Source organism: Pelophylax lessonae, assembly GCF_965119305.1.
Source record: "Pelophylax lessonae genome assembly, contig: HAP1_SCAFFOLD_151, whole genome shotgun sequence".
Classification (NCBI taxonomy): domain Eukaryota; kingdom Metazoa; phylum Chordata; class Amphibia; order Anura; family Ranidae; genus Pelophylax; species Pelophylax lessonae.
This window is the reverse complement of record NW_028120133.1, coordinates 208,075-223,813: the sequence shown is the minus strand read 5'-3', so window position 1 is coordinate 223,813 and position 15,739 is coordinate 208,075. Positions and strand designations below refer to the sequence as shown.

Genomic DNA, 15,739 nt, shown 5'->3' with positions numbered 1-15,739 from the left:
AGAGTCCTGTGTCGGGGGTGGGAGAGAGTCCTGTGTCGGAGGGTGTGAGAGAGTCCTGTGTCGGGGGTGGGAGAGAGTCCTGTGTCGGAGGGTGGGAGAGAGTCCTGTGTCGGGGTGGGAGAGAGTCCTGTGTCGGAGGGTGGGAGAGAGTCCTGTGTCGGAGGGTGGGAGAGAGTCCTGTGTCGGAGGGTGGGAGAGTCCAGTGTCGGAGGGTGGGAGAGAGTCCTGTGTCAGGGGTGGAAGAGAGTCCTGTGTTGGGGGTGGGAGAGTCCCTGGCTAGGGGCAGGAGAGTCCTGTGTGGGGGGTGGGAGAGAGTCCTGTGTTGGAGGGTGGGAGAGAGTCCTGTGTCGGAGGGTGGGAGAGAGTCCTGTGTCGGAGGGTGGGAGAGTCCAGTGTCGGGGGTGGGAGAGTCCAGTGTCGGAGGGTGGGAGAGTCCAGTGTCGGGGGTGGGAGAGTCCAGTGTCGGAGGGTGGGAGAGTCCAGTGTCAGAGGGTGGGAGAGAGTCCTGTGTCGGAGGGTGGGAGAGAGTCCTGTGTCGGAGGGTGGGAGAGAGTCCTGTGTCGGGGGTGGGAGAGTCCAGTGTCGGGGGTGGGAGAGAGTCCAGTGTCGGCGGTGGGAGAGAGTCCTGTGTTGGAGGGTGTGAGAGAGTCCTGTGTCGGAGGGTGGGAGAGTCCTGTGTTGGGGGTGGGAGAATCCCTGGCAGTCCTGTGTGGGGGGTGGGAGAGAGTCCTGTGTCGGGGGTGGGAGAGAGTCCTGTGTCGGGGGTGGGAGAGAGTCCTGTGTCGGGGGTGGGAGAGAGTCCTGTGTTGGAGGGTGGGAGAGAGTCCTGTGTTGGAGGGTGGGAGAGAGTCCTGTGTCGGGGTGTGAGAGAGTCCTGTGTGGGGGGTGGGAGAGAGTCCTGTGTCGGGGGTGGGAGAGTCCAGTGTCGGGGGTGGGAGAGAGTCCTGTGTTGGAGGGTGTGAGAGAGTCCTGTGTCGGAGGGTGGGAGAGAGTCCTGTGTCGGGGGTGGGAGAGAGTCCTGTGTCGGGGGTGGGAGAGAGTCCAGTGTCGGAGGGTGGGAGAGAGTCCTGTGTCGGAGGGTGGGAAAGTCCAGTGTCGGGGGGTGGGAGAGAGTCCAGTGTCGGGGGGTGGGAGAGTCCCTTCCTGTTCTGTCAGACTCTAATCAGTAAAGCTGATTCATTCGGTTGGTCGTAGGCTGGTTGGTAAGTTGTGACTGGAAACCCCCTTGGTTTTTTGACATGCATTTGCCCTTCCAGTGCTCCTTGCCGGTAAGACCAGTTATAGGTGGGGGAAGGGACCATTTTTTGTATTGTAGACTCTAATCAGTAGCCTGGACCTTGATTTAACAAAGCAGGGAGGTCATGTTTGGAATGTTCTTTTGAAGACCTACCTCCTTTGGAGAAAAAGTACTCTGATAGCCCTCTCTCCTGAGGGAAAGGCTCTGAGGGGGAGAAGGCTGCGTGCCTGGATTGAGGCCCCCATGGCCAGAGGCTGGACCAAGAGGGCATTGATCCCCTGTGTGAGAAGGCTGCGTGCCTGAATTAAAGCCCCATGGCTGGAGTCTGGGCATAGAGGGCATTTCTCCCTTGTGTGAGCAGACTGGGTGCCTGGATTGAGGCCCAATGGCCAGAGGCTGGACCTAGAGGGCATTGATCCCCTGTGTAAGAAGGCTGTGTGGCTGAATTAAAGACCCATGGTTGGAGTCTGGGCATGGAGGGCATCACTCCCTTGTGTGAGCAGACTGGGTGCCTGGATTGAGGCCCTATGGGTCTAGATGTCATCGCTGTCCTGTGTGAGAAGGGCTATGTGCCTGGATTGAGTCCCAATGGCTAGAGGCTGGACCAAGAGGGCATTGATCCCCTGTGTGAGAAGGCTGTGTGCCTGAATTAAAGCCCCATGGCTGGAGTCTGGGCATAGAGGGCATCACTCCCTTGTGTGAGCAGACTGGGTGCCTGGATTGAGGCCCTATGGTTAGAGCCTGGGATTAGAGGGAATCATTCACCTGTGATAAAAGGCTGTGTGTCTGGACTGAGGCACCTTGGCTAGAACCAAGGCTTATAGGCCGATGCCCCCCCTGTGCAAGCACGCTGTATGCCTTGAATGAGGCCCCATGGCCAGAGTATGGGTCAGGAGGGCATTTCTCCCCTGTATAAGGAGGCTGTGTGCCTGAAGTGATGCCCTATGGCTGGAGCCCAGGCCTACAGAACATCACAATTCTGTTTGAGCATACTGTGTGCCTGGATTGAGGCCCTGTGACCAAAACCTGGGCCAGGAGGGCATTGCACCTCTGAGTGGGCAGGCTGTGTGCCTGGATTGAGGCCGTGTAACCGAGACCTGGGATTAGAGGGCATTGTACCTCTGAGTGGGCAGGCTGTGTGCCTGGATTGAGGCCGTGTAACCGAGACCTGGGATTAGAGGGCATTGCACCTCTGAGTGGGCAGGCTGTGTGCCTGGATTGAGGCTGTGTGATCGAAGTCTTGGTCTTGAGGGCATTGCACCTCTGAGTGGGCAGGCTGTGTGCCTGGATTGAGGCCGTATAACCGAAACCTGGGATTAGAGGGCATTGCACCTCTGAGTGGGCAGGCTGTGTGCCTGGATTGAGGCCGTGTAACCGAGACCTGGGATTAGAGGGCATTGCACCTCTGAGTGGGCAGGCTGTGTGCCTGGATTGGGGCCGTGTGATCGAAGTCTTGGTCTTGAGGGCATTGCACCTCTGAGTGGGCAGGCTGTGTGCCCGGATTGGGGCCGTGTGATCGAAGTCTTGGTCTTGAGTAGGGTTGAGCGAACACGGACTGTATTATTCGTGTTCGTACCGAATAATTGGATTTTTGTTACCCGAACACGGACACGAAAACTTTACTGTATGTTCGGGTAAAAATCCGTGTTCGGTCATTTTATTTCCGGGTTTTGCATGCTTTGGCGCGCTTTTCATGGCGGGCTTTCAACAGCCAATCAACAATCGTTTAACTGGTGTGCCTAAACCATCCCAGCTATGCCTGCAAATGTATCAGTATCTGTGATTGTCCGTCTGAAGCATGTGACCAAGTCTTTATAAGTTCGAGGCAGCGCCGCTGCGGCGTCATTCTGCTGCTTAGTTCAGGGAGAGAGCACACATCAACGTGCTGCCTGCTGATTAGGGACAGACAGGAAAAAAAAAACATTTGTGTCCGGATAGAATTGAGGGACAGGTCGGAGTGTGTTAGGCAGGGCGAGTTGTAGGCATTTTAGGGCGAGGCTGCTGATTTTAGGGACAGTGCGTTCTACAAACTACAATCGACATTGCTGTGTGGGGTGGGGTTTGCAGTCACCCAATCTACGATCTTATCAATCCTGTTAGGGACAGAGTCTGCTGATTTTTAGGGAAAGTGTGTTCTACAAACTACAATCGATATTGCTGTGTGGTGTGGGATAGGAGATAGGCAGGTGTCAGTGGTCCACATCCATTTTGCTGTGTGTGGGCTGCAGTGAACACAATCTTTTTGGGGTGCAGTGAACGCAATCTTTTTGGGGTGCAGTGAACGCAATCTTTTTGGGGTGCAGTGAACACAATCTTTTTGGGGTGCAGTGAACGCAATCTTTTTGGGGTGCAGTGAACGCAATCTTTTTTGCCCACTGAGGAGGAGGGAGAAAAGTATTTTTCTATCAGGCACTGTGTGCGGCCTTTTTCCTTCAGCTGTGCTGTGCTGAGTGACTGATCATACTCTGCTGTGTTCAGTTCACATGTGCTAATATTGAGTGGTTTCAAAAATCATACACTTTTTTTCTATTCCACTATTCAATATACAGCCTTGGGTTAAAAAAAATTAAGTTGTGGCCTGCAGCAGAGCTGAATGATATTTGGGGTTTTTGGGGTTCATCTCATACTTCTGAAGATTTGAGGGTTCTGCCTGTTCCATACTCCCCCCTACTCCTCATCCAGCCTTTTAGGGGTACAAACAATAGTAATTGGGGCCTAGTGTGGTTGTGTACGTGTGATATACATACACTTTTTTTGATCATATTTTCTATTCCGCTATTTAATCAAAAACCTTTGGGGATCAGTTAAATTGGGGATAGTCTGTGTTGGTACGTGTGAGATACAACTTTCCAATTTTTGGGGCGCATCTCATACTGCCGAGGATTTGAGGGTGCTTCAGTCTGCCTCCTGCCTGTTCCGAACTCCTCCTACTCCTCATCCTGCCTTTAGGGTAGAAAAAATTGTAATCGGGGCCTAGTTTGTGTTTGTACGCGTGAGATACACCGTTTTGTAAAATTTGTCCTATTCTGCTATTCAATATACACCCTCTTTGAGTGTAAAAAATTTAATTGCAGGATAGTCTGTACTGGTACATGTGAGATACACCTTTTTAAATTTGTTTGGCGCATCTCCTTCTACCGCCGAGGATTGCAGGGCGCTTCAGTTTGCCTCCTGTTCCCAACTCCTCCTACTCCTCTTCCTCATCCTGCCTTTAGGGTACAAAAAAATTTTAATCGGGGCCTAGTCTGTGTTTGTACGTGTGAGATACACCGTTTTTTATCCTTTTTCCTATTCCGCTATTCAATATACACCCTTTTGGGGTAAAAAACATTAAATTGCGGCATAGTTTGCATATTTGACTGTGAGATACACCCGTGTGATACTGTTGTTGTTTTGTTCCGCTATTCAATAAACACCTTTCTAGGGCAAGACCATAAATTACAGAAATATGAGGAGACCGTCAAATAGGAGCCGTGGCCTGGGTCGTGGTGCTGCTGGTAGAGCTCCTGTTGCAAGGAGAGGACGTGGTCGATCTGTGCCAGCTACACGCACAAGTGAAACACCTTCCTCAAGTGTTAGTAGGCGACAGAACCTGCATCAGTATTTGGTAGGGCATCATACGCCTCTAGAAGTGATGAGGCCAGAACACAGAGAGGCGATAGTAGATTGGTTTGCTGCTGACAGTGCCTCCAGTTCCTTCACATTGTTTTCCACCCAGTCTTCTGCTGAAAGGTCAGAGTTGGCACCTGCAGCCAATGTCCAACCGTCTTTCACCTCACCCCCTTGGAAATCAGGCAAGCAGTCTGAGCCCCAATCCATACAGCAGTCTCTTATTCTTTTTGAGGACTCTGTCAACAGGGTTTCCCAGGGCCATCCACCTAGCCCTGCCCCAGAAGTGGAAGAGATTGAGTGCAGCGATGCCCAACCACTTTTTTCTCAAGATGAGTACATGGAAGGACCATCGCAGCACGTCTCCGATGATGACGAAACGCAGGTGCCAACTGCTGTGGCGTTCAGCATTGTGGAGACCGACAAGGAGGGCAGGGATGAAGACTGGGTGGAAGATGATGTGGAGGACGATGAGGTCCTCGACCCCACATGGAATGAACGTCATGCAGGTGACTTGAGTAGTTTGGAGGAAGAGGCGGTGGTCGCACAGAGCCACCAGCACAGCAGAAGAGGGAGCAGGGTGCAGAAGCGGAGCGGCCGTGCCCTAGACACTACGCCCGCTACTGCCCAATGCAGCAAGGGAACGAGGGCACCAAAGTCAGCTCAAAGGAGTTCTCTAGTGTGGAAGTTCTTTAGAAAATGTGCTGATGACAGGACACGAGTGGTTTGCACCCTGTGCAATCAGAGCCTGAAGCGAGGCATAAACCTTCTCAACCTGAGCACAACCTGCATGATCAGGCATCTAAGTGCAAAGCACGAGCTGCAGTGGAGTACACACCTTCAAAACCAAGAAACGTCTCTGGCTCATCCTGCTTCCTCTTCTGCTGCAGTCTCGGCCGCTCCAGCCACATCTGTAGTGATACCGGCACCTGCCACCCCGCAAACAGAGGATCTGTCAGCAACACCACCACCTGGGTCACCAACCATCTCCACAATGTCCCGTGGAAGCGTTCAGCTTTCCATCTCCCAAACACTTGAGAGGAAGAGGAAGTACCCCCCTACCCACCCGTGATCCCTGGCCCTGAATGCCAGCATTTCAAAATTCTTGGCCTTTGAAATGCTGTCATTCCGTCTGGTGGAGACGCACAGTTTTAAAAACCTTATGTCGGTGGCTGTCCCACAGTACGTCGTGCCCAGCCGCCACTCCTCTTCCAGGCAAGCCATCCCTTCCCTGCACAACCAAGTGGGGGAAAAAATCAGGTGTGCACTGCGCAACGCCATCTGTGCCAAGGTCCACCTAACTACCGATACGTAGACCAGTAAGCATGGTCAGGGGCGTTATATCTCCCTAATGGCACACTGGGTAGATGCAGTGGCGGATGGGCCTGAGGCGGATAGCTATTTGGCGCATGTCCTTCCACCACCGAGGATTGCAGGGCGCTTCAGTTTGCCTCCTGTTCCTAACTCCTCCTACTCCGCTTCCTCATCCTCTACCGCCTCCTCATCCGGACAGCTTAACACCTTCACCACCAACTTCAGCACGGCCAGGGGTAAACGACAGCAGGCAGTTTTACAACTTGCCTGTTTGGGGGACAAACCACACACCGCGCAGGAGTTGTGGAGGAGCATGGAACAGCAGACAAATGAGTGGTTGCTGCCAGCGAGCCTCAAGCCCGGCCTGGTGGTGTGCGATAACGGGCGAAATCTTATAGCAGCTGTGGGCCTAGCCGGTTTGACGCACATCCCTTGCCTGGCGCATGTGCTGAATTTGGTGGTGCAGAGGTTCCTTAAAAACTACCCCGATATGTCAGAGCTGCTGCAGAAAGTGCAGGCCGTCTGTGCGCACTTTCAGCGTTCTCACCCTGCTGCTGCTCGCCTGTCAGCGCTGCAGCGTAACTTCGGCCTTCCCGCTCACCGCCTCATATGTGACGTGCCCACAAGGTAGAACTCCACCTTGCACATGCTGGAAAGACTGTGCGAGCAGCAGCAGGCCATAGTGGAGTTTCAGCTGCAGCAGGCACGCGTGAGTCGCTCTGCGGAACAGCACCACTTCACCACCAATAACTGGCCCTCCATGCGAGACCTGTGTGCCTTGTTGCGCTGTTTTGAGTACTCCACCAACATGGCCAGTGCCGATGACGCCGTTCTCAGCTTAACTATCCCACTTCTATGCCTCCTTGAAAAAACAATTCGGGCGATGATGGAAGAGGATGTGGCACAGGATGAGGAGGAGGAGGAGGATGAAGAGGTAACATTTCCAAGGCTTTCAGGGCAGTCATTCGCAAGGGGCTCCAAGGGTGGGTTCCTGCACACACAAACGCCAGGGACACAATTGTCCAGCAGGGGCACAGTTCTGGAGGATGAGGAGGAGGAGGAGCTGGAGGAGGAGATGGAACCATGTTCACAGCAGGGTGGCACCCAGGCCAGCTCATGGCCATCACTGGTGCGTGGCTGGGGGGATACAATGGACACGGACGATACACCTCCCACAGAGGACAGCCTTTCGTTGCCTCTGGGCAGCCTGGCACACATGAGCGATTACATGCTGCAGTGTCTCCACAACGACCGCCGAGTTGCCCACATTCTAACTTGTGCTGATTACTGGGTGGCCACGCTGCTGGATCCCCGTTACAAGGACAACGTACCGTCCTTAATTCACTCACTGGAGCGCGATCGCAAGATGCGCGAGTACAAGCGCATGCTGGTAGACGCGATGCTGCTGGCATTCCCACCTGACAGCGGGGCCACAGTGGAAGCACAAGGCAGAGGAGGAGGAGGAGGAAGAGGTCGCCAACGCAACCAGGGCACCACCAGCACCTCAGAAGGCAGGGTTAGCATGGCCGAAATGTGGAAAAGCTTTGTCAGCATGCCACAACAAACAGCAGCACCAGCAGCTTATATGGAACGTCTTAGCAGGAGGCAGCATTTCACCAACATGGTGGAGCAGTATGTGTGCACACACCTAGACATACTGAATGAGGGGTCTGCCCCCTTCAACTTCTGGGTCTCCAAATTGGGCACATGGCCTGAGCTTGCCCTTTACGCCTTGGAGGTGCTGGCGTGCCCTGCAGCCAGTGTATTATCTGAACGGGTATTTAGCACGGCTGGGGGTGTTATAACAGACAAGCGCAGCCGCCTGTCCAGAGACAATGTGGACAAGCGCACGCTCATTAAAATGAACCAGGCATGGATCCCACGGGACTTTTCCGTACCTTGTGCAGAATAGCGATGGATACCGACCTTACCCACCCATTGTTCCATTTTTGCTCTTTCTCACTCTTTTGGGGTGTACCCGCATTTAAAATTTGTGAAAAGAAGCAGTGTTGGCTACCTCGTCCTCCTCCTCAGGGCCAGATTAACGTAGGGGCTATTGGAGCTGCAGCTCCAGGCCCCTACCTTTTATATAGGCCCCGGGTTGGCCATATTCACTGTTACCGCTCTTCTGTCACTTGTAAACACAGAAGTCTGGCTTCTATGCTCGCTTCCCCAGGCAGCACCCTCAGAACCTCCCCACACAGCACGAAGGCCGGACAAGGAGGGACAGTTGCCGATGCATGGATGTGTTTATGGGCTTCAGAGACAGCATCCCATGTGGAATTAGGCATGCATGGCTGCACCCTTCCTCCTCTGGGTGCATGCCAAGGCACGGCCCTTAAGGCCCTTCAAAATCCTCAGCACCAAGCCCATGATGCTCTTAATCCGGCCCTGGTCCTCCTCCACCGCCGCTTCCACCTACACCGCCCATAGGTGTGCGCAGCCTATTGCATTAGGGTGTGCACCCCAAAGTTTAAATACACATGCATGTGTTTGCCTACATGTACATGGCCCCGATACATTACTCTCCCTGCTGGCAAAGTGAAATAGAGCAGAGCAGGTCCGAGGGAGATCTTTCCCATCTCCTCACTGGCAAACAGAGGGATAATGCTATGTGCCCTAGGTGATCAGGGTGTGCCCAGGTACACCCGGCACACCCTGTGCGCACGCCTATGACACCGCCACATCCACCACCACCTCAACCTCCCTCCTACTCCATATGGGCCTCGTCCTTCAGAGATGAAGAACATTGTTTTATTTTTCTGTTTTTTTTTGTTGTTTTAAGTTATTTCCCTATCCACATTTGTTTGCAGAGCACTTGCCATGCTCTTAATTAAGTTTTGCTGCCATTTGCAGCACTCTAGCCCTTTCCTTTGGTGTTTTAGAGCCATTTTAGTGCCTGAAAGTTCGGGTCCTCATTGACTTCAATGGGGTTCGGTGTCCGGGAAAAGTTCGGCAAAAGTCCGGGACACGGACCCGGACTTTTTTTTAAAGTTCGGCCGAACCCGCCGAACACGGACATCCAGGTGTCCGCTCAACTCTAGTCTTGAGGGCATTGCACCTCTGAGTGGGCAGGCTGTGTGCCTAGATTGAGGCTGTGTAACCGAGACCTAGGATTGGAAGGCATTGAAACTCTGAGTGGACAGGCTGTGCGCCTGGATTGAGGCCGTGTAACCGAGACCTAGGATTGGAAGGCATTGAAACTCTGAGTGGACAGGCTGTGTGCCTGGATTGAGGCAGTGTAACCGAAACCTGGGATTAGAGGGCATTGCACCTCTGAGTGGGCAGGCTGTGTGCCTGGATTGAGGCCGTGTGATCGAAGTCTTGGTCTTGAGGGCATTGCACCTCTGAGTGGGCAGGCTGTGTGCCTGGATTGAGGCTGTGTAACCGAGACCTAGGATTGGAAGGCATTGCACCTCTGAGTGGGCAGGCTGTGTGCCTGGATTGAGGCCGTGTAACCGAAACCTGGGATTAGAGGGCATTGCACCTCTGTGTGGACAGGCTGTGTGTCTAGATTGAGGCCGTGTAACCGAGACCTAGGATTGGAAGGCATTGAACCTCTGAGTGGACAGGTTGTGTGCCTGGATTGAGGCTGTGTAACCGAAACCTGGGATTAGAGGGCATTGCACCTCTGAGTGGGCAAGCTGTGTGCCTAGATTGAGGCTGTGTAACCGAAACCTGGGATTAGAGGACATTGAACCTCTGAGTGGATAGGCTGTGTGCTTGGATTGGGGCCTTGTAACCGAGACCTAGGATTGGAAGGCATTGAACCTCTGAGTGGACAGGCTGTGTGCCTTGATTGAGGCCGTGTAACCGAAACCTGGGATTAGAGGGCATTGCACCTCTGAGTGGACAGGCTGTGTGCTTGGATTGGGGCAGTGTGATCGAAGTCTTGGTCTTGAGGGCATTGCACCTCTGAGTGGGCAGGCTGTGTGCCTGGATTGGGGCTGTGTGATTGAAATCTTGGTCTTGAGGGCATTGCACCTCTGTGTGAGCACACTGTGTTGCTGGAGGCCATGTGGGCCTAAGAGAATGTTCCAGTAACACTAGAAGATCGAGTTTTGCTGTGCTCCAGATGAGGGTGCTACATAATGGTCTAATGTAGATTTTGGAGAACCCCCATCTTTTTTTTTTTCTTGTTTTTGTGTCCCCTCTTGAAATCCATATCAGACTCAAAGGATCTTGTATGGAATTTAGAGGAACCCTAACCCTTCACACTACAGCTGGAGGTTCCCATTTGTTTGGCTGTTCCCATAGGAATCCTTATAGACTGTATAGAGTGCAGAGGTCTCCCTCATATTTCCTCTTCTGGTCAATTGTCCTCAGCCTATAGCAGGGGTCTCCAAACTGTCTAAGCAAAGGGCCAGTTTGCTGTCCTTCAGGCTTTACAGGGGGCCAGACTGTGGCCAGTGGGAGCAGAAAATGCCCCAACAGCACAGCCACATTGTTGGTTTTAATGGAAGAAATAGTGCCCCATTTATGGTGTCAGTAGGGGTGTCAGGTACCAGGTGCTGGAGGCCAATGGAGGGAGGTCTTCTCTTGTGGCTAATTTCCAGACTCCCCTAGAGGTGGGACAGGAGGAGTCGGGCACAAAGTAGCACAGGTCGCCCGCGTGGTTGCTAGCAAATGGACTCAGGAATACTGCTGATGTGATGAACAGAGTCGGCAGGCAGGTGACGCCTATAAGATGTGATAGGTCTGTGGAATCACTGAGACAGTGGATAGTCAACACAAGCCGGGATCAGGAACCAGGTAGGAAGCAGAGCAGACGAAGTCAGGTGGAAGCCGAGGTCAAACACGAGAAGCAGGCAGAGGGTATCCGTTAGACAAGCCGGGATCAGGAACCAGGTGGGAAGCAGAGCAGACGAAGTCAGGTGGAAGCCGAGGTCAAACACGAGAAGCAGGCAGAGGGTATCCGTTAGACAAGCCAGGATCAGGAACCAGGTGGGAAGCAGAGCAGACGAAGTCAGGTGGAAGCCGAGGTCAAACACGAGAAGCAGGCAGAGGGTATCTGTTAGACAAGCCGGGATCAGGAACCAGGTGGGAAGCAGAGCAGATGAAGTCAGGTGGAAGCCGAGGTCAAACACGAGATGCAGGCAGAGGGTATCCATTAGACAAGCCGGGGTCAGGAACCAGGTGGGAAGCAGAGCAGACGAAGTCAGGTGGAAGCCGAGGTCAAACACGAGACGCAGGCAGAGGGTATCCGTTAGACAAGCCGGGGTCAGGAACCAGGTGGGAAGCAGAGCAGACGAAGTCAGGTGGAAGCTGAGGTCAAACACGAGAAGCAGGCAGAGGGTATCCGTTAGACAAGCCGGGATCAGGAACCAGGTGGGAAGCAGAGCAGACGAAGTCAGGTGGAAGCCGAGGTCAAACACGAGAAGCAGGCAGAGGGTATCCGTTAGACAAGCCGGGATCCGGAACCAGGTGGGAAGCAGAGCAGACCAAGTCAGGTGGAAGCCGAGGTCAAACACGAGAAGCAGGCAGAGGGTATCCGTTAGACAAGCCGGGATCAGGAACCAGGTGGGAAGCAGAGCAGACGAAGTCAGGTGGAAGCCGAGGTCAAACATGAGAAGCAGGCAGAGGGTATCCGTTAGACAAGCCGGGATCAGGAACCAGGTGGGAAGCAGAGCAGACCAAGTCAGGTGGAAGCCGAGGTCAAACACGAGAAGCAGGCAGAGGGTATCCGTTAGACAAGCCGGGATCAGGAACCAGGTGGGAAGCAGAGCAGACCAAGTCAGGTGGAAGCCGAGGTCAAACACGAAAAGCAGGCAGAGGCTATCCGTCAGACAAGCCGGGATCCGGAACCAGGTGGGAAGCAGAGCAGACGAAGTCAGGTGGAAGCCGAGGTCAAACATGAGAAGCAGGCAGAGGGTATCCGTTAGACAAGCCGGGATCAGGAACCAGGTGGGAAGCCGAGCAGACCAAGTCAGGTGGAAGCCGAGGTCAAACACGAGAAGCAGGCAGAGGGTATCCGTTAGACAAGCCGGGATCCGGAACCAGGTGGGAAGCAGAGCAGACCAAGTCAGGTGGAAGCCGAGGTCAAACACGAGAAGCAGGCAGAGGGTATCCGTTAGACAAGCCGGGATCCGGAACCAGGTGGGAAGCAGAGCAGACCAAGTCAGGTGGAAGCTGAGGTCAAACACGAGAAGCTGGCAGAGGGTGTCCGTTAGACAAGCCGGGGTCAGAGACTGGGGACAGGTCAGTAACAAGCCGCGGCAGAAACTAGGGATCACAGGAGCAAGAAGTCACGGGAACACAAGTAACAAACTGAAGATCCATCAGCAACTTCAACCACTGATGGGCTTCCTGATAAATGCCCATGTGAAGTGCTGGTGGATATGTGGGGTCCTAGAGTCCTTCTCCTACCATTGGTGTCCTGACAGATGCTGGGTCCTAGAGTCCTTCTCCTACCATTGGTGTCCTGACAGATGCTGGATGCTAGAGTCCTTCTCCTACCATTGGTGTCCTGACAGATGCTGGATCCTAGAGTCCTTCTCCTACCATTGGCGTCCTGACAGATGCTGGGCTCTAGAGTCCTTCTCCAGCTGTTGGTGCCCTGACAAGGGGGAATGGTGCCCCATCATTGGTGTCAGTTGGTCAAATACTGTCAGAAGGGCCAGATAAAGACAAGCAAACAAACCTATGCCTCAGTTTGGAAATCACTGGTCTATAGCTATATCCTCTATTGATGAACTTTCTTTAACTCCTATGGTTGAATGTCCTTAGTCTATAGTTAGGCTATGAATGTTCTTATGGCTATTTTTCTGTTAGGGACGAAAGTTAGGCAATTTTACATTCACTCAGTGAAAGGCAAAAAATAGAAATCTGGTTACCTCTCTTGTCGATTTCTCCCAGAACGGCCAATAAATTGGGATGAGGGTGGGGATTCTTCAGAGCGTAGAGACATTTCCACAATCCAATCACAGCTTCTCTTCCCTTCTCCAGAATTTGTTGTAGAATCTCCCTGGCTTCTATTTTTATGGGTGGACATCCCTGGAAGACAGAAATATTATTATCTGGAAGAGATGAGAACGGTTAATACACAACGATAAGTGGAGTGGAAGTTCCAGTCATATAGTGCAGCACTGACACATACTGGAGCACTGTAAGATCCCACCAGAGCTGCCTATTACGGAGATTGTAGATGATTTCCATCACCCCCACTCATTTTTACTGACATGGGACCACTACAGACTCTGCCACCGTCATCCTGATGTGTGGTTTCAGCTAGTGTCCAGGGGGTGGGCAGAATGCCATACCAAGGAGTGTTATTGGTCTCATATTCACAATGACTTCAGAAGGTGGTTCGGTGAGAACTGTACATGAATGTGCTGTGAAATGTTTTACCATGATGACTCCGCCCCTACCTCCCCTACCCCAATAGGAGGCAGCACCCACATTAACCCTTTCCTGGCCAAGGTTACCGAAGCCCACATGCCAAGACCAATACTGTCAGGATTCATCAGTTATTTGGCTGTAGCGCTAACTAATCTGCCCACCTAAATATTCTTTAAATATACAATTCTATGGACAAATAAGGAAATGTAATTATTACACTCTTCTGCTCTGCTTTGTTTTTCTTTTTTTCTGTAGATTTAACACAAATATAAAAAATATATATATATATATATATATATATATATATATATATATATATATATATATATATATATATATATATATATTTTTTAATACTGTAATGGTATTTGGCATTTATAGTATTAAAAAGGGAAACACTGCCATCTTCAGGCTGCTGCAGCGATATCTACAGGCTGAAGGCTTATTTTATACAGTGAGGGGAAAAAAAAGTATTTGATCCCCTGCTGATTTTGTACGTTTGCCCACTGACAAAGAAACGATCAGCCTATAATTTTATTGGTTGTGCAATAAACGCATTTCAAAAAAGTTATAATCTAATTTGCATTTTAATGAGTGAAATAAGTATTTGATCCCCAAGCAAAACATGACTTAGTAGTTGGTGGAGAAACCCTTGTTGGCAATCACAGAGGTCAGACGTTTCTTGTAATTGGTCACCAGGTTTGCACACATCTTAGGAGGGATTTTGTCCCACTCCTCTTTGCAGATCCTCTCCAAGTCATTGAGGTTTCAAGGCTGACCTTTTGTAACTCAAACCTTCAGCAGCTCCCTCCACATATTTTCTATGGGATTAAAGGTCTGGAGACTGGCTAGGCCACTCCAGGACCTTAAAGTGCTTCTTTCTGAGCCACTCCTTTGTTGCCTTGGCCGTGTGTTTTGGGTCATTGTCATGCTGGAATTCCCATCCATGACCCATTTTCTATGCCCTGGCTGAGGGAAGGAGGTTCTCACACAAGATTTGATGGTACATGGCCCCGTCCATCGTCCCTTTGATGTGGTAAAGTTGTCCCCTTAGCAGAAAAACACCCCCAGAGCATAATGTTTCCACCTCCATGTGTGACGGTGGGGGATGGGGTTCTTGGGGTCATAGGCAGCATTCCTCCTCCTCCAATCACGGCGAGTTGAGTTGATGCCAAAGACCTCAATTTTGGTCTTATCTTCCCACAGCACTTTCACCCAGTTCTCCTCTGAATCATTCAGATGTTCATTAGCAGACATCAGACGGGCTGTACCATGTGATTTCCTGAGCAGGGGGACCTTGCGGGTGCTGCAGGATTTCAGTCCTCCATGGGGTAGTGTGTTACCCATTGTTTTCTTGGTGACGATGGTCCCAGCTGAGATCATTGAGAAGTTTCTCCCGTGTAGTTCTGGGCTGATTCCTCACCGTTCTCATGATCATTGAAGCTCCACGAGGTGAGATCTTCCATGGAGCCCCAGACTGAGGGAGACTGACAATTATTTTCTGTTTCTTCCATTTGTGAATAATCGCACCAACTGTTGCCACCCTCTCACCAAGCTGCTTGACGATGATCTTGTAGTCCATCCCAGCCTTGTGTAGGTCTCCAATCTTCTCCCTGACATCCTTGGACAGCTCTTTGGTCTTGGCCATGGTGGAGAGATTGGAATCTGATTGGTTGATTCTGTGGACAGGTGTCTTCTATACAGGTAACAAGCTGAGATTAGGAGCACTCCCTATAAGAGAATCCTCCTAATCTCAGCTCCTTACCTGTATAGAAGACACCTGGGAGCCAGAAATCTGCTGATTGATCGGGGATCAAATACTTATTTCACTCATTTAAAATGCAAATCAATTTATAACTTTTTTGACGTTTTTCTAGATATTTGTGGTGTTATTCTGTCTCTCACTGGTAAAATAAACCGACCAATAAAATTATAGACTGATCATTTCTCTGTCAGTGGGCAAACGTGCCTCACTGTAAAGGAAGTCTCTAGCCTGCATGTGATAAAATAGCTGACCTATCAATCAGGATCTCTTCTCTGTAAAGCCCCGTACACACGTACCGAATGTCGGCCGTAAATATTCGGCCGCCGAACAATCGGCCGATTGTCGGCTTGTTAGTATGATGCTTCCGACAACCGACAGCGAATTTTCGGCCGAACAGAATCTGGCGTGCAGACTTTAAAATTTTTGTTGGCCGTCACCAGAACGGCCGATTGTTCGGCAGTCAGTACAGAATTCGG

The 15,739-nt window shown here is 51.6% G+C and overlaps 1 protein-coding gene across 2 annotated transcripts in view; it reads right to left on the bottom strand.

Annotated features, from left to right (window-relative positions):
* LOC309543511 (NACHT, LRR and PYD domains-containing protein 12-like) overlaps positions 1-15,739 on the bottom strand; it is a 113,973-nt gene that overhangs the window by 58,878 nt on the left and 39,356 nt on the right. For both annotated transcript variants that reach the window (XM_082275986.1, XM_082275987.1), the window contains exon 3: positions 12,994-13,153. In XM_082275986.1, the coding sequence (XP_082132112.1) occupies positions 12,994-13,153 (160 nt within the window). The remainder of the gene's footprint in view (positions 1-12,993; positions 13,154-15,739) is intronic.